Consider the following 20,061-nt stretch of genomic DNA (forward strand, 5'->3'; position numbering starts at 1 on the left):
AACATTAGGATTTTGTTCGAAAGACATGTATGGCTAAATGATCTCTTCTAAGTTATATGTCCATGTATATAAACTGTCATACTGATATAATACATGTTTCTTATATCTTCTTTGCATTGATTGAATGGAAGTACGATATTTGCATAATACAGTCGCCATGTTCAAAAACAAGGTATAACATACAAACCGCTTGTTTCATTTGGACACCATCAGACATTTTGAATGTTCACTTACACAATTAATTCCCTTCTTATACTAACGATACTTCAATACAGAAAACTCGATGATTTAAAACGTAAAGCATGAGAGTTGAAGCAAACCGCAGAAGATCAAACATTGAACAACCTTGTATTCCACCAGAAGTAACATCATATTTATTATAAATGCTCACAGCTTAATGTAAGCCCATCTTTAGCATAAGTGTAACTGACGCTCGAAAGAAGTCCAGTTAAGAGATATAAAACGAACATCGTGGTCATATTTGGAATGACGCTCCGTGTTTACAAAAAACGATATTTTTTATAATTGATTGATTGATTGTTGGTTGCCTAACGTCCAATGGCAAATATTTCATGCATGTTCAAGACGAGAACAAGTTAACAATAAATACAATAAGTAGGTCCTGTCATAAAAACGGCCATTGTCAGGGAAATTTGGACTGCCACTTAAAAATTATGGTATATTGGATAGGGACAGTAAATTTGCCTTGCAACATGCAATCTACGGACCCCTCCAAGGGTTGTTGCAAGGGTTCTTAACATGCAAAGAGCATGGCACTCTCTGTACACGAGGCATTGGATTTAACGTTTCCATTTTGACCGGACGTGACTGCGAACTTGATACATCCCGCACAACCAAACGGAAGCCCCACTTTGTCAAGCGTCTTACTGTCGGTAGGGAGAAGTCCAAGTTACCATATTCCGTTTCCAAAGTCACCCTTGGGGGATATTTTCTATTAAAAAAAACACCTCACAAACAGTTAGCTAGTACCTTAAAATATCATTTCAGGGATCCTTATAAATATATGAAAAGACTTTTCAAAAAAATATAACAAGTGATAAAACGTTCATATTTCGGTGGCACATTATGAGATATTTATTTTCTAGTATAGTCAAATAGATGCGCCCTTTGCATATCGTAGGTCCCATGAGTTTAACAGTAACAGATTGCTCTGGTTTATTTTATCCAGTTGTCAGCATTTCGGTTTCGACATGAATATCAATTAGATGGTCATTTAAAAAGTTTCCTGTAACAAAACATTTAATTTTCGGAAAGACTAAGTATTTTCTTATCCCAGGGATAGATTACCTTAGCGTATTTGGCACAACTTTTTGGAAATTTGTACTTGTTTTGCTTGATAACAATTTTAATCTGAGTGTCATTGATGAGTCTTATGTAGACAAAACTTGCGTCTGGCGTATTGAATTATAAAACTAGTACTTTTGATAATAATTTTTTAAAACAAAAAATTAAAAAAATACTGGACAAATTGACATGTTTTAGAGATAACATTATAAGTAACTAGAATTTTAACTTCAATGTTATTACAGCTGCATATATGGTTATAAAAAAAAATGTGATATAAAAAAAATACTGAACTCAGAGGACAATCTAATCGGAAAGTCCATAATCACAAAGAGCGAAATTATAATATATAAAATTTAAGGAGTACAAGAAGACGACCTGCTTGTCATTTTACAGAAACACTCACAAGCTTTAAACGTGTTAAAATTCTGCAAAATACTTGAGAAATTAACTTTCGATACTAATGCAACAGCCTTTGTAATTATAAACACTGTCAGAACAAGTTTGGTTAAAATTACCTTCACACGTTATTAAGGCATATTGAAACAATCATTTCTACTTTGTGAACAGGTCTGTTGTAATAAACAAACGCATATATGTATAACATAAGGTGAAATACTAATAGAGTTTCAGTTTTTTATCCCACATAGATCTTTAGATGTAGTCCCTAATATAATAATTATTCAATCTCTTCAACAGAGGGAACCACATTAGAAGCGACAACAGTTGGGCAGACGACAACAGTAGATCCTAGATTTTCAGAATGCAAAGGTCCTATTACAAAAAGTGAGGAGAATTTATATATTTTTACATCCAACGTTGGTTCCTTTTACATCCACCAAATTGATAGAAAAAAAAAACAATCTGCTCTGTTGTTGGGTTGTTGTCTCTTTGACACATTTCCGTTCCCTTTTCTATTCAAACCAAAGAACAAAGTAAAATCACAAAAATTTCTTCGAAGAAATTTTGAAACAAAAAAATCAAATGACAAAACAAATAGCTCAAATACATCATACGAATGAATAAAACCGTCATATTCATGACTTGATACAGACATTTTCTTGCAAAGAAAATTGTGGCTTGAACCTTGTTTCATAGTAGGTAGCTTAACCTTTCTCATGTATTGCAGTCGGATAAAAAAAAATCCATTATATTGACAACTATGTGTAAATGAAACAAACCGACATCATACGTAAAAAATGTCAAAAATAGAGGTACAGTAGGCAACGTTGCGTCATAATCATAAACACTTGAAAAACAAACAAAGATGTAACAAAAAAGCACAATAATGAGGTTTATTTTCAACTTCCAGTCTCTTTAAAAATCTGTTTGAATATATTTTTTTAAGTTCGCAATGCTGCTACAATAAAGTTTACTTTTTGGTGTAACTTACTTTCCTAATGACACTATATTTGATTTTTAACAGATACTGGAGAGTTTTACTTGATGCGTAACAATGGTTTCCTGAGTTTTATGTCAACTTTTAAACTACATTTATCATCGTCTAAAGTTAAATGGTTAGTTATATACAACCCTGATATCGGACTATGTCACAACATATCGATCTTTAATACTTCACAAGTAATCGATATTCCATCAGAATTCAAAGTCACCAGAAACGAAATTGAGAAGAAAGGAGTACACATACTTACGTCCAGCAAAACTGATTTGTATGCATTATATAAGGATTCGATTACCAATGAAGGATTTTTTGTTTTACCAAAAGAAAAGCTATCAACATCGTATGTTATTCCGTCATTCATTCCTTCAGGAGGTGGGGAATCGTTTATCGGAATTGTTGCAACATCCGTCGATACAGACGTAAATATAACATTAAAACTACTCGATAAGACTGAAACAGTTAGTTATAACAATACAAAGTATGGAGATGGTGAGACAATTTCCATTCACTTAGCAGAAAGGGGAACCCTAGAACTTTCCAGTAATACTGAACTCACTGGTACGATAGTCCAATCAAACAAAGATATAGGAGTGCAGTCCGGGGTTGATGGCGCTAAAGTACCTGTGAATAGTGGTTTGATGAATCTGTTATTGGAAATGTTACCTCCAGTTAAAGAGCTAGGAACGACATTTTTCATTCCGCCTTTATTTGACAGCAAACGATTTATATTACGTTTAATCGCTACACATCCAAATACATCCATCACTCTCCTCGGCAAACAGTTGAAACAAGCCACCAAAGTAGTGGGCAAAATTGGGGGTTACATAGATATCAACAGCAACGCCTCTATAAAAGTAGAATCTGACAAACCAGTTATGGCAGTGTATTATCAGCAGGGTGATTTTAAACCGGTCGTACCTTTTATGGTTATAATTGAACCAGAAGAGAAGCTGGAAGGAGTTCAAGAGTTTACCATTCCAAATGATGGGTTGAGACACCATATCCTTATTACCACGAAGAGTAATGAATACCCCTTTCTACATATTGATGGGAAAGGTATTATCTATAAAAACCCACATACGTACGATACAGAAAGTTTAAATTCATCGTATGTTGTTTCAAGGGTGGATATCGGTCCTGGACATCATACCATTGGTTCGTTATACCCGATGGTAATAAAAGTCAAACCCGGAATTATCATCTTTGCCGATTCCGACAACGACATTGCGTATGGCTACCCTGTGTAAAAAAATGTCTAATAAATTATAATTCAACATAACACAAAGTTAAGTTTGTTATACATGTTGACTTTCGTAGTAAATCGTATGGAAAACTTAATATATTTACGTCACATCTTTGAGAAAGAACATAACAACTATAATAGTAATCTTATATAAAAGTAAAATCACAAAAATACTGAACTCCCAGGATAATTAAAAACGCAAAGTCCCTAAATCAAATGGCAAAATCAAAAGCTCAAAAAAACTGTCATATTCCTGACTTGGTACAGATATTTTCTTATGTAAAAAATGTGGAATACACCTAGTTTTAAAGCTAACCTAACCTCTCACTTTGAACATCGGTATACTACTGTTTCCTTTATTGGATATCATTCTCATCAACTTTCATAGTGTGTATACTTTTTTCCATCGACGAAATCTGTTTGCTTCTAATTGATCAAAAATATATCGAAGAGGTATTTATATCGTTCGGCTGCTGTCTGTTTGATTTTGCAATGTTTTCAATCGTTTATATCCTCCGGATCATAGTATGTGCCATGTTGCACATTTAGGTTTTATGAAACGTGCTTTGTATATAATAGAAATAAAATATGATGCATGAGTACTAAATTAGACATCTCTTCATCCAAGTCACAATCAAGTAAAGAAAGCAATCATAGGTTATAAAACGACCTTGAACGATGAATAGTAGGCTATATCCCATCGAACTGGGGATAAAGGATACTACAGATACAGTTCGAAGTCGGCTTCATATCTTGACTTACATCTAGAAATTGACAATGAGGGTCGGTTGAAAACAAAACTTTACGACAAAAAAGATGATGTCAGCTTTCCAATTGTGAACTTTCCATTTCTAAGTAGCAACATTCCCGCAGCAACTGTATACGGAGTATATATCTCCCAATTTATACGACATTCCCGTGCTTGCATTTCCTATAATGATTTTCTTGATAGAGGGTTACTGCTCACAAGGAAGCTATTAAACCAAGAGTTCCAAATGGTGAAGTTGAAATCATCCCTTCGTAAATTTTACGGACGCCATCTGACACGAGTTGGTTGACCGTTATGGAATAACCGTTTCACAAATGATACCGGATATGTTCCTTACGTCGTAACTACAATCCAATTTCCTTTCATGAATGTGACCTACCGAATTAGAATATTTCCCGGATTTGTAATCACATAAGCAACACGACGGGTACCACATGTGGAACAGGATCTGCTTACCCTTCCGGAGCACCTGAGATTACCCCTAGTTTTTGGTGGGGTTCGTGCTGTTCATTCTTTAGTTTTCTATGTTGTGTCATGTGTACTTTTTTTTGTTTGTCTTTTTCATTTTTAGCCATGGCGTTGTCAGTTTGTTTTAGATTTATGAGTTTGACTGTCCCTTTGGTATCTTTCGTCCCTCTTCTATAAAGGGACAAAAGATTACTAGACTAAGTGTGAAACAATACAAACATGAAAAAAGGCATAAATAAAATTCGAAACGAGAAGAGAAAGTATCCAATAAATGAGAAAAATATAATAGTTTAGATCCAACGCTGAAATGTTTACCAAACTTATCACGTCATTGTCGGACATACACATGGATACCAAGGTAAATGATTTTATCAAGATTGGCAATTATCCGAGTCTGTCAAAATTACCAAAAGTTCTAATATCCACATCAGAAGACAAAACAAACTTTTCAAAGACGAAAACAAAACAAAACTACAGCTGTTTACAATAAGTCAGGAAAATATTGCTTCATTACCTTCAGAACAAAGTAACAGTTTGAAATAGTAAAAAAGTTTTAAAAATGGTATTCCGAAAAAAAAACAAGACTTATACATTTTGTCATCAAAACTAAACAGGAATGAAAATGTGTTAAGCAGTTTTGATGAAATTTGATTTATATATCTATACCTGTCAAATTCTTAACACAGTATTCTATATAGTTATCAAATGTACCAGGATTATTATTTGTACGCCAGACGCGCGTTTCGTCTACACAAGACTCATCAGTGACGCTCATATCAAAAAAGTTATAAAGCCAAACAAATACAAAGTTGAAGAGCATTGAGGATCCAAAATTTCAAATTGTTGTGCCAAATACGGCTAAGGTAATTTATGCCTGGGATAAGAAAATCCTTAGTTTTTCGAAAAATTCAATTTTTTCTAAACAGGAAATTTATAACAATGACCACATTATTGATATTCATGTGAACACCGAAGTGCTGACTACTGGGCCGGTGATACCCCTCGGGGACGAAACGTCCATCAGCAGAGGCATCGACCCAGTGGTGTAAATAGTTATCAAAGGTACCAGGATTATTATTCAGGACGCCAGACGCGCGTATTGTCTACACAAGACTCATCAGTGATGCTCATATCAAAACAGTTATAAAGCCAAACAAATGCAAAGTTGAAGAGCATTGAGAATCCAAAATTCCAAAATGTTGTGCCAAATACGGCTAAGGTAATCTATGCCTGGGATAATATTTTTTTAAGATGATTTAAAACCCATCTTTCTGAGAGATGTTTTATATAACGATAAGGTGATATGATTGCTAATTATAAGTTATGGTTAACTATCCACTAAATTTCAAATAAAGTAGATGTAAGATATTTTAAGAAACTGTACGGGCTTGAAAAATGAAAAACACCCATATGCTCGGCTTTACTATTGATGATAACATGTTTATGTTTCTTAAAACAAATTAATTCATTCATATCCTATATCGATTAAAATTACTTTTAGTCATTATAGCAGGTGCAATACCGTATAGCGTGTTATTTTCGCGGATGTTAAAATTCGCGATCTTCATTGAAAAAGACATACGAACTATTTTGGGGGTAAATATTTTTGCGAATCTAAAACATTTATCATATACACTTTTACTTTTAATTTGCCGAAATTCCTTTTGGCGATTTTATTCTATCAGCGAAATTAGGCGAACATTCACATCCCATGAAAATAACCCGCTGTACGGTACCATAGATATTGTGAAAAGCTGGGAATTTTAGTGACGCCAACAGACGTTTGACATACTCTATACGTATTCCTCTTATGTATCAAAAATTTAAGGATCCCTTATTTTGTCGACCATCTGAAGATTGTCTTATGGGTTATTGTAGTTTTTATAAATGTTTCGTTGCTGTACAGGTCCTGTAGACAAATACCTGAAATTTGTGTGTAATCATCAATCATATCAATATATACAGGAAGATGTGGTGTGAGTGGCAATGAGACAACTCTCCATCCAAATAACACTTTATAAAAGTAAACCATTATATGTCAATGTACGGCCTTTAACGGAGCACGGGCTCACACCAAACAACAAGCTATAAAGGGCCCCCAAATTACTAATGTAAAACCATTCAAACGGGAAGAGCTACGGTATAATCTATATAATAAATGAGAAACGAGAAACACGTATAAATTACATAAACAAACGACAACTACTGTACATCACATTCCTGACTTAGGACAGGTGCAATGACTATATTCAAGTTTATTCAAACACTCTTTGCTGTGCATAGAAACAGCTCTTTGAAGAGCAGATCATGGAACGAATACTCTATATCATGGACTATAAATGTGGATATTTACAATTAAAAAACAATGCATGAACAACTGTGATGCATTTCGGTAAAGTACGCGTGTTCTCGGTTATCCCAGATGCTTATTAAAACCAAACAACAAATTGGCAGTATTTGGCCACAGCCGTTAATATTATTATTCTCATAATTTATACATGTTGTATATAACTGAAAAATGAGGTTACCCGCATATTGCTGATTATGGCAACCGTACTGTCATATAAATTACTACCACAGATAATGGTAACTGAAGAAAGGATTAAAACAATTTGGAAATCACCGTGGGAACACAGGTGATGGATCGAAACCCTTACATTGTTTATCTAGATCTGTAGTAAATTATCCTATTCATAAAACAAAATGTTTTTTGATGCAGCGAATTATGCCAGATTGACAGTGAAACAGAATAATGATTCATTGTCAACCGCCATATAATGGAGGTTCGCTGCCAAGCTGTGAGCCAAATACATCCACAAAAAATCAAAGCAAACTTCAAGTTACATGTAACTACTAGTAAAGTTGCTCAATAAAATCGTAAAAAACTGTATATCTACAGTAAAAATGTACACAAGATCAATTATACAAAGTTTGTCTTAGGTTACAATATTATATTTATATCACTGAGACAAAAACACAAAACAAAACAACATATTTCATACTTATATATCAGTAGAGAGGAAAACATGACCATTGGTTTTAAGCATGAAAAACTCAAGACCACCTTGAATTGAATTTTTAAACAAATATTGTAATTTCCTATAACCGACAAATGCACCCCATCAGATTTATAAATTTTGTCTGTCCTAGAAATGTCTGGATAGCATATTAAACAATAACTATATAATTCCAATATATAGTTAGCTACTGCATTATTAACCTTGTATCTACATTTTTCCATTGCCTTACCAACATTAGAATATCTCCATTTAAACGAGGCAACATTTGGGACCACACAATTTTAGTGCCAGGCAAGTCCTTTGAAATAAAGGTCATAGCTTGTATCAACTTTTCTCTTTAGTCTTTAGTTTTTATATTCCCTAAATCATTAGCACCTACATGTACGACTAGAAATTTAGGACTGGAGGATCTTCATATTTTTTATTATTCTTATTTGTCTTCGAAGCTGACTTGTATATAAGCTTTGGATTTCAAATATTTTGGCCACGAGCATCACTGAAGAGACATGTTTTGTCGAAATGCGCATCTGGTGCAACAAAATTGGTACCGTTGATTTTATTGTAACCGTGCCCGATTTTCCCTTGTCACCAAATTTCTGTATTTAATCTGTCAATACAGAGGTTAGTCCCACCCTTTCCATAACTTACTGCTAATTCTCCTATCTCAAAAGACCATGATTGGCTAACGAGAAGGCAGCTTTAAACAACTTAACTGCATAACTGGAGGAACACACAAGTGAAACTGCGAGCTACTCCTCACTGATGATACCCCCGCCGCAAGTGGATAATATTAATAGTGTAAAAATATGCAAGTGTTCGGTAAACAGAAAGTTGTCAAGTGATCAATCTGAAAACGCATCACACGGTATAGCTGACTTAGATAAACCCAGAAACCAAATTTCAGAAATCCTTGTATTGTTGTTCCTGAGAAAAATGCGACGAAAAATATTCATGGGACGGACGGACTGACTGAAGGACTGACGGAAGGACAGACAGAGGTAAAACATTATACCCTCCCCCCTCCCTTTTTTTTTTAAAGCGGGGGTATAATAAACGGTAGAATTTTAACTATTAATAGAAATAATTCTTTGGTAATAGGCAATCTTGAATCCCTTATTTGGCCTTGACCGGTTAACTCTCTCAATCATTTTTTATAATAAATTTTGGTAAAATCTCCCAAGACATTCAATCTACTGAAAAAAAAATATCCCTGCTAAATAACACTTAATAGAGGAATGCGAGTGACTTGCTTGAAACAAATATGCTATAAAATTGCACAATTCATACATTGGTATTGGTCATACATTTATAAACTAAACAAATTTCTGAACTCATTAAAGGCCAATACACCTCTTTGATATGTTGTTTAGGTACTTTGGGCAACTGAACTATCTTTATATACCTATATGGAGTTATTTTCTTTCAGAACAACAGGTCATTCTTTTTCAGAATCAACCCGGACGATACCATGTTTCAATGATATAATGCTCCAAGGCATAAAATAATGACCTGTTTGAGGTCATTATTTTCCTTGATAAACATGCAATCTATGATTAACTTCAAAACTTTATTCGTCTAATAGTTTTTTGTTGCCGATTTGGAAATTTATTTGTTAAAGTTCAATCGATGATAGGTGTAACAGAAACTGTCATTTAAGTCCCGCATTTTAATTTTAGAAACAAAAAACGTGAAGTACGTGAAGTTTTGTTAATGTATCGCTACAATAAAGAAATATATTCATATATGTCAGATGAATTTTAATGTAGACTTTCATAAAAATAAATCAAGATTTAACATATATATTCGTGTGTAAGAGTTTGAAAATCTTATTGAGTCAAACCGAATAGGTTGATTGATTTTTGATTGCTTGCTTAACGTCCAGTGGCAAATATGTCATGCATGTTCAGAACGATACACACTGAATAGGAAATCATACTGTGACCTACATGTATTTATATTCGTCTTCGTGTCAGTTTTTAACTTTTTTAAATTTATGTATACCTTTTACTCTATCAAACGATCAACTTATAAGATAATCTTATATTCTATTGAATAACATTAACGTAACTCACGAAAGGGTCGGGTACGGAGTGTATATAATTATATCCTGATTATCTTTTAATAAAATGAACTGCTAGTCAAAAGACAATCTTTCTGAATTTTTCGTTCGATTCAAGTAAAACTGTTAAAAAAAATAACCACTTTTCCGCGATAGAAATAACATAACAAATAGAAGAAAAAAACATACCCCTCCCCCTTTTCCATAAGCTAAGTGGTACAATAAATTACTTACTATGTGTCTTGTATTTGTCAAACACCGTTATCGGATGGTAACAATACATTTGTGTCTTACTTCATGCAGTTACAGTAATATTTTTATTGTGTATGGATAATAATTTTTAAAAGGTTTATATCTAAATTATTTAGTGAGTTTTATTTCACATAAATGTGCCGTAGGGGGTATTAAAACCTGAACGCATTAGAAAGGAATATCCCACTTAAGTGTTGTCGGTAAAATAGGATACTAAATTTTACAAATCTTTATAAAATTAATATTTTTTTGAAGGCATATAAGTCAGATATCGGTCGGTCTTTCATTTGATCAATCCTGACACCCCTCGGTGTGTTCTACGACAAGAAAAACCTTAAAATATGCATTATCTATAACATAAGGGACCCATTTATAGTTTGAAATTAATGTTTAAATTTTCTGGTATCCCTGCTGGGGTCGTTCTGGCTGTTGATTTGGTCTTTTTTGCGAAGGCAAATTATATTGCTTGAATTGACAGTTTATAACTGAGTGAACACCATGACATTGTATACATGCATGACTATATTGACAAAATGAATTGAAACATTTGCCCTTATAACTAAAGGCTTAGCACTTCGACGTTTTAACCACATTTCTATTAGCAGAAAATGTATTGTAACCAGAAGAAACTACTTCCAAATTTTGTGTGCCAATACTATCAGCCATATATAATAACCAAAGCTCTGGATCTACTATAGCCCATGAACTTGCCGGATCCAGTGTTTTGCGCAACCTAAATTGCTCATCATATAACTTCCAACATAAATTATTAGGATTTCTTTTTGCACCCAATCGTACAACTGACATATATTTAAGTAATTCTTGTAATCTACCCGAATGCACAGTAAAATATACACTAACACAAATGATAAATGCTGATGTCCATTGGTCAATAGACCCAATTTTGTTTTGCATATTTTCTGTTTGCACTATAAATTCACCTCCTCTAAAAACAAGCTTTTGTGTAGCCTGCTTAGTATTGTTAATCAACAAAATGCCTAAATCAATACATTCACTTTTCTTAATTTTTTCTCTAATACTTTGAGAAATATTAAAAGCAATATAAACATGCATGCTGGGTATCTGAATAGGGTGGTCAAAAGTACTAAATGGCATTGCAAAACTTGAGGCACCATTAGTATTACCTAAGGAATGTTCTGGAGGATCTTGACTGGTTACAGTGTTGCACACTTTTTGGTCTGGTAGTGGTTCTCTTGAGTATAAAAGGGTATTAGCTGTGCTCGTCAAATCGACTGGCCCTGTACTTGCACTGGTATATATGCCTGCCCCTGTCTGTGAAAACAACATTGGGTATGTACCAGTAGAACTAGTAACGGGTATGAATGGTGTACCAGTATCAACTGTAGGCAACTGTGGTGCAGTTACTGACATAGTGTCAGGTACTCTCTGGTTAGCCTTTTTCCTTGCTGATGCAGCAGCCACTATTGGCAATTTTTTCCTTTTCCTGGCAGACCGCCTGAGCTGTGATGACATGACTCTTAAAAGAATAACTAGAATTAAAAAACACTGTCTGAATATTTGGTTAATCCAGATTGATTATTGCTTGATTAAATGTCCAGTAGAAAATATCACACATGTGTAATTAATATACTTAGCAAAATACTGATGTATCAGAAAATAGCTAAATTAAATTAAATAGGCTGTGACCGGTTTATTATTTAAAAGAAGACAGTACGATAAATAAGGTTGTGTGAATTTCAAGTAACTCTGTACTCCATTATCCATCAGGAACACCTATATTCGATTATTATGATGATGTTTTTGTTTACATTAAGTACCAATTGACCTATTGTACACCGGTGAAACTCTTTGATAGAAGGCGAAACAACGGAGACTAGTGTATTTATTATTATTGTGGATTCTTGTTCCTTGAACAGAAGTTTTGCAATAAAATGCATACACGTAATGCATACGTTCCCACATCTGACACCATGTATAAAGTTTGCTTCAGCTTTTAAGTGATAGAACTCAGTACGTTGAACTACATATTTAATAACAATACAAAGCATTATGGGTACATTCCATTTAAGTTTGTAAATAAACAATAACTAAATTAAGTATGCGGACCAGGACGCGTCTTATAAATTCAAGTATTGAAACACATTAATGTGGGCGTTTAGCCACGATGATATTCCTTTCACATGATAATGGACACAATTAATCAACGAATTGAATATTTTGAAATGGCTCCGGTTCGCATACCAACACGAAAGGTTATTTCAAATCTCGCCAGATAAAATATTTTTGCTAATTATTCTGGTAGTCCTAACATGTTACCAAGAAGCATTATTTACCATTTATTTATGTTTGAAAATTAGCAGCGGCAACGAAAAAACGTTGAAAGAAAATTCAATTAACCATGTCCTCTGATAACAACAAGTTATTTAAGCAGCCTCTCTTGTTGGACCCGAATTAAAAAGGATCGTGACGTCAAATTGTATGGTTCACTAACCACCAATGAAATTTGAGTTTTCTTAAACTCACTAATAACCAACCAATGTAATAGTACAGCGCACCGTGATTACTGAATTTAAGTACAGGACTTAAATTCTATTAATTGAAAAAAAAACGTAGAGGTCAGTCATGCATTGTTACTCATTTAGTGAGTTCAAAAACCCAGGTTAAACATATGCGTCTTTCGTAAATTAATAATAACATGTGCAAGGACATCATAGAGCTTATTTATGCATATTCATATAAAGGAGGGGCGAATGATACCAGAGGGACAGTCAAACTCATAGATAAAATAATAAACTGACAACGCCGTAGCTAAAAAAAAGAGAAAGACAAACAGACAAATAGTATTAGACAAGACACAACCTAAAAAACTGAAGACTGAACACAAAACAAAAATGCCACACACTGGGGGTGACATAATGTGCCAAAAAAGGTAGGCAGATCCTGCTTCACATGTGGCACCCGACTTGTTAAAGAAAAGTCATTTCAACTCGAACTGTTTCACGTTATAATTTAGGTTCATACCATTAACACTTTAAATCAATGCTTAATGACAAAATTGTGTCATCTGAATTGTGCATGTAACACTTTCTGCTATTGCTATTGATGTTCAGTTTAAAAGTTTGTTCGCCACCTTGCTGAACCAGGGACAAATTATCTCTTTTAATTGAAGACAATATACCAAAAAAGTTAAAATTGGGCATTGCATTACATTTTTAAATTCTCTCTTAGTTATTTGACATTAATGATTCGAGTCCCTTCAAAATGATTTTACAGTGTGTTTTTAGTTTGTGCGTTTCTATTCAAGGAAGAAAGAGGGCCTTGGTGACCGAGTGGTATAGGTAGTTACTACTATAATCACTATCAAGTCAACACTAAGGTTGTGCGTTCAAACCCCGTTCGTTTGACTCGACTCCAATCTGAATTGACTAAAACTTGCAGTTTACCTATTGAAGGTTAATGGTTTCCTCCCGGCTATCCGTCTTCCTCCACCAATGAAAACTGGCCGCCACGAAATAGATAAATGCGGTGCTTAAAAGTGGCGCTAAAATCGAAAATCAAAATCATATCCAAGGAATATATAAAAAGACTGATGTTTTGAAAAATGATTCTTAGTTTAAGTGTTTTATTTTTGTTAACCGGAAATCATCTTCCCTTCCTATAACATTGTATGAAAACATATATTTCAATAATTATGTATAATTAAATTTAATTTGATCTATTGAACAATCCTTTAGATAACTTACACAAATACCATATTTGATTTTATTTTTCTAAATTTATTTTCATGTAGTTATTTAGTTAGTGTGCCATTCAAGTGAGAGGCTTCGCTAGTTATAAAAATAAGTTTTAATTTAATAATTTCTACATTAGAAAATCCCCGCAATAAGTAAGGAATATGACAGTTGTTATCCATTCGTTTGATGTGTTTGAACTTGTGCTTTTCCTTTTTTATAAGAAACTTTCCGTTTTGAATTTCTTTGGAGTTAAGTGTTTTTTTGTGATTTTACTTTATACAAGTGAGAGGTTTAGCTAAATCAGGTTTAATACATTAATTTATACATAAAAAATACATGTACCAAGTAAGGATTATGACAGTTGTTATCAACTCTAATGGTGTGTTTGAACGTTTATTTTTTTCCTTTTTTACAAGAGACTTTTCATTTTGAATTTTCCTGCGTTTTTACTTTTTACGCACAATAATATCATATCCCCATAATATAACAATATTAATGCTATACTATTTATATTGCATTTTTAAACGAAACTTTCATCTGTTATAGCTATATCGCTTGCCAGATGTACCTTCATTTGAAAGTCAATGATGTATTAAAACTTCAGGTTAAATTAAGGTTTGATTATAAGCTAAACATAGTTATCAGTTTTAATGATCATTTTTTTAGTTTATTTTGCTTTAACTTTTTGTTTTGATCTCTTCACTTCGGTTAAAATTATGTGTTATCTTTTGGAGGCAATTACTGTTTGATTATATTGTTACTCAAAACTATAAGTACTGTAAATTCAGAAATTGTTGCGATTCCTCAAGAATAGACAAATAGGTGAGTTTAATGATTACGATTTCGAAGTGTAAAATTGCTGCTGATGTATCAGGTCTTCCGTAATCGTATATGACCTTTGAACTGTTTTCGGGGTCATAGATGACTTATGCGACTAAGAAGTTCATCTTATATCTGGCAAAACTGAGGTTTTTATTTCGAACCTAGCACGTGGCTAATGCACTCGGCTTCCCTCTTATTATGAATTGTTGGTTTGATTTTAAGCTTCATGAAGTAATAAATTTTAATGATCATTTTACTGGTTCATTCTGCTTTAATTATTTGTATCGATCTCTTCTCTTAGTTATAGTTTTTTGTTGTGTTGTATAGTCAAGTACAGAGTGAATTAGTTGTAAATTATTGGTATTAGTAGATATTTCAACTGATACTGAAGGTCTTCCGTACTCATATTTTACCCTTGAACTTTTTTTGAGGATTAGGATCTTCAGTTTGCCTGTAAAATATTCATTGTTCTCTCCGACCTCTCTGAGTTCCTCAAACAATAAAAACTGACCAACAAAAAAAAACAAGAGTTCTAGAAGTTAAGTTAACCCGATCAATCCTATTGTTTTATTTTGAGTGCCTATGATTAGTCTTATGTAAACGAAACGCTAATGAAAAAATTATAGACATTTGATTAGTATGTGTATCGATTGGTGAGGATGTTCATGCAAGTATCACCAATTCAGTAGTTAGCACTTCTGTTTTAACATTATTACATAATAGTTATTGACAAACTGGTCATTATCGCGATAAGTTGAAGAGCAAAGAAGAATAAAAATTCCTGAAAGTTTTGCCAAATACAAAAGAGGGACGAAAGATACCAAAGGGACAGCCAAACTCATAAATCTTAAATTGACTGACAACGCCATGGCTACAAATTAAAAGACAAACATATAAACAATAGTACACATGACACAACATAGAAAACTAAAGAATAAGCAACAAGAACCCCCCCCCCCCAAAAAAAAAATAGGGGTGATCTCGGGTGCTCCGGAAGGGTAAGCAGATACTCCACATGTGACACCCGTTGTGTTGCTTATATGATATCAACTCCGGTAAATAGTCTAATTCGGAAGGTCATATTCATGAAAGGGAAGGAGATTGTAGTTACGACATCAGGAACATATTCGATATCATTTCAGAAACGGTTATTCCATAACGGCCAACCAACTCGCGATGGCGTCCGTAAAATTTACGAAGGGATGATTTCAACTTCACCATTTGAAAACTCTTGGTTTAATAGCTTATTTGTGAGCAGCAACCCTCTATCAAGAAAATCATAATAAGAAATGCAAGAACGGGAATATCGTTTCAATTGAGGGATACAATTAACTAAGTATTCTATTCCTGGGTCAGAAAAGCCTTAGTATTTAAAAAAATCAAAGTTTTGTTAACAGTTAATTTACTATAATGATCAAATCAATGATAACTCAAGTCAACACAGAAGTGCTGATTACTGGGTTGGTGATACCCTCGGGGAAATAAATCTCAACCAGCAGTGGCATCAACCCAGTGGTTGTAAATGAACTGATCATAGATACCAGATTTAAAATTTTATATTTACACCAGACGCGCGTAGGATATTGAAACCCTCTGTGCGTAAATTATCCCGGTTCGAAACTAAGATATGTTACATTAATCGGTTAACACTTGAATATTGTTACGATCAATTTTATTAAGTTGCTTTAAATTATAAGTAAAACAATATAATATTGCCTTTAATTGTATATATTTCTATGTTTATTATAAATTAGATTCTACAAGTACGACAAAATGAACTTTACATACACACAGGAACTACAAGATAAGATGAACTCACTGTAACGGTCTTATCAACATGCTTTTATTTCTGCTGTACGGATTTACTTGCTTACATCTGTCTGTTGGTATGTATATATATTTTCGTTCTTCAAATTCGTATTTTATTTGACCTTTTAACCTTTATAATTCGACCGTCACTGAAGAGACTTTTGTAGTCGAAACGGCCGTCTGGAGTACAACATTTTAATCTGGGATCTATGAGATGTATATTTGTATGTGGTTAAAACTGAGGATAGAAATGGGAAATATGAGAAAGTGACATCAACCTGACAAAAGGCAGACTACAGCTCAAGGCCGCCAATGGGTCTTCAACAAAGCGAGAGTATCAAACACCCAGAGGTGGTCCTTAGCTGACATCTAAATAGATAACTGTTCTGTATCTGTAGATATCTATATGTCTTTGTTTTGATTTCACACAGCTGTAACCTGCTATAAATGTGATTATGTTCATCAACCTGCATATTGCTATCAAACAGTCAACTGTCAGGCAGGGGAGGTAAGTCTGTATCCTTTAACTGGTATCATGCTACCTGTTATAAATGTAATTCTGTTAATCAACCTGCACATTGCTATCAAATAGTCAACTGTCAGACAGGGGAGGTAAGTCTGTATCATTTAAATGGTCTCCTCTTACTTGTTATAAATGTGATTATGTTGATCAGCCTGCACATTGCTATCAAACAGTCAACTGTCAGGCAGGGGAGGTAAGTCTGTATCCTTTAACTGGTATCATGTTACCTGTTATAAATGTGATTATGTTGATCAGCCTGCACATTGCTATCAACCAGTCAACTGTCAGGCAGAGGAGGTAAGTCTGTATCGTTTAACTGGTATCATGCTACCTGTAATAAATGTGATTATGTTGATCAGCCTGCACATTGCTATCAAACAGTCAACTGTCAGACAGGGGAGGTAGGTCTGTATCCTTTAACTGGTCTCCTCTTACCTGTTATAAATTTGATTCTGTTGATCAGCCTGTACATTTCTATCAAACAGTCAACTGTCAGGCATGGGAGATAAGTCTATATCCTTTAACTGGTCTCCTCTTACTTGTTATAAATGTGATTATGTTGATCAGCCTGCACATTGCTATCATACAGTCAACTGTCAGGCAGGGGAGGTAAGTCTGTATCCTTTAACTGGTCTCCTCTTACTTGTTATAAATGTGATTATGTTGATCAGCCTGCACATTGCTATCAAACAGTCAACTGTCAGGCAGGGAAGGTAAGTCTGTATCCTTTAACTGGTATCATGTTACCTGTTATAAATGTGATTATGTTGATCAGCCTGCACATTGCTATCAACCAGTCAACTGTCAGGCAGAGGAGGTAAGTCTGTATCGTTTAACTGGTATCATGCTACCTGTAATAAATGTGATTATGTTGATCAGCCTGCACATTGCTATCAAACAGTCAACTGTCAGACAGGGGAGGTAGGTCTGTATCCTTTAACTGGTCTCCTCTTACCTGTTATAAATTTGATTCTGTTGATCAGCCTGTACATTTCTATCAAACAGTCAACTGTCAGGCATGGGAGATAAGTCTATATCCTTTAACTGGTCTCCTCTTACCTGTTATAAATGTGATTATGTTGATCAGCCTGCACATTGCTATCAAACAGTCAACTGTCAGGCAGGGGAGGTAAGTCTGTATCCTTTAACTGGTCTCCTCTTACTTGTTATAAATGTGATTATGTTGATCAGCCTGCACATTGCTATCAAACAGTCAACTGTCAGACAGGAGAGGTAGGTCTGTATCCTTTAACTGGTCTCCTCTTACTTGTTATAAATTTGATTCTGTTGATCAGCCTGTACATTTCTATCAAACAGTCAACTGTCAGGCAGGGGAGGTAAGTCTATATCCTTTAACTGGTCTCCTCTTACTTGTTATAAATGTGATTATGTTGATCAGCCTGCACATTGCTATCAAACAGTCAACTGTCAGGCAGGGGAGGTAAGTCTGTATCCTTTAACTGGTATCATGCTACATGTTATAAATGTGAGTAAGTTGATCAGCCTGCACATTGCTATCAACCAGTCAACTGTCAGGCAGGGGAGGTAAGTCTGTATCCTTTAACTGGTCTCCTCTTACTTGTTATAAATGTGATTATGTTGATCAGCCTGCACATTGCTATCAAACAGTCAACTGTCAGGCAGGGGAGGTAATTCTGGATCATTTAACTGGTCTCCTCTTACTTGTTATAAATGTGATTATATTGATCACCCTGTACATTTCTATCAAACAGTCAACTGTCAGGCAGGGGAGGTAAGTCTGTATCCTTTAACTGGTATCATGTTACCTGTTATAAATGTGATTATGTTGATCAGCCTGCACATTGCTATCAACCAGTCAACTGTCAGGCAGAGGAGGTAAGTCTGTATCGTTTAACTGGTATCATGCTACCTGTAATAAATGTGATTATGTTGATCAGCCTGCACATTGATATCAAACAGTCAACTGTCAGACAGGGGAGGTAGGTCTGTATCCTTTAACTGGTCTCCTCTTACCTGTTATAAATGTGATTATGTTGATCAGCCTGCACATTGCTATCAAACAGTCAACTGTCAGGCAGGGGAGGTAAGTCTGTATCCTTTATCTGGTCTCCTCTTACTTGTTATAAATGTGATTATGTTGATCAGCCTGCACATTGCTATCATACAGTCAACTGTCAGGCAGGGGAGGTAATTCTGGATCATTTAACTGGTCTCCTCTTACCTGTTATAAATGTGATTATGTTGATCACCCTGTACATTTCTATAAAATAGTTAACTGCCAGGCCAATGAGATCAGTCTTTGTTCTTTCATTGTTTTCTTTTAACAACTACCGAAATATGTTGAATGTATTTTGCTTGGTATATACATTGAGTGATATCTAAGTAATAAAAAAGACACTGATTATGTCAAAAACTATGTATGTAACAAGTTATAATTAAACATCTTTCTTGACAAGAAAGGGAAATCACTATGCCAGTAAAATTTCTGATTTACAGATATGATTGGGTGTAGTGGTAAGAGTTTTTGTCTTCATGTTTGTCGAATAACCGTCGAGGGATGTTAAAACATGTTGCAAGTGATAACCGTAAAATCAAATGTCTGGGAAACGCCGATTTTGAGGGTAGAGATGACTATGACACTATAAAAAAGGGGACTTTTGCTCTATGTCAGAAAAAAAAAATAACAATTGT

At 34.3% G+C, this 20,061-nt stretch overlaps 2 protein-coding genes across 3 annotated transcripts in view; one reads left to right on the forward strand and one right to left on the reverse strand.

Moving 5' to 3' along the window:
* The window catches only part of LOC143051550 (uncharacterized), a 576,970-nt gene extending 572,978 nt beyond the window's left edge, over positions 1-3,992 (forward strand). For both annotated transcript variants that reach the window (XM_076224448.1, XM_076224447.1), the window contains 2 exons: positions 2,005-2,091; positions 2,732-3,992. In XM_076224448.1, the coding sequence (XP_076080563.1) occupies positions 2,005-2,091; positions 2,732-3,954 (1,310 nt within the window). In that variant the 3' untranslated portion in view covers positions 3,955-3,992. The remainder of the gene's footprint in view (positions 1-2,004; positions 2,092-2,731) is intronic.
* Positions 1-20,061, reverse strand: part of LOC143051962 (uncharacterized) — a 467,775-nt gene that overhangs the window by 178,064 nt on the left and 269,650 nt on the right. The gene's annotated exons all lie outside the window — the stretch shown is intronic.

This window comes from Mytilus galloprovincialis, chromosome 11 (assembly GCF_965363235.1).
Source record: "Mytilus galloprovincialis chromosome 11, xbMytGall1.hap1.1, whole genome shotgun sequence".
NCBI classification, from domain to species: Eukaryota; Metazoa; Mollusca; class Bivalvia; order Mytilida; family Mytilidae; genus Mytilus; species Mytilus galloprovincialis.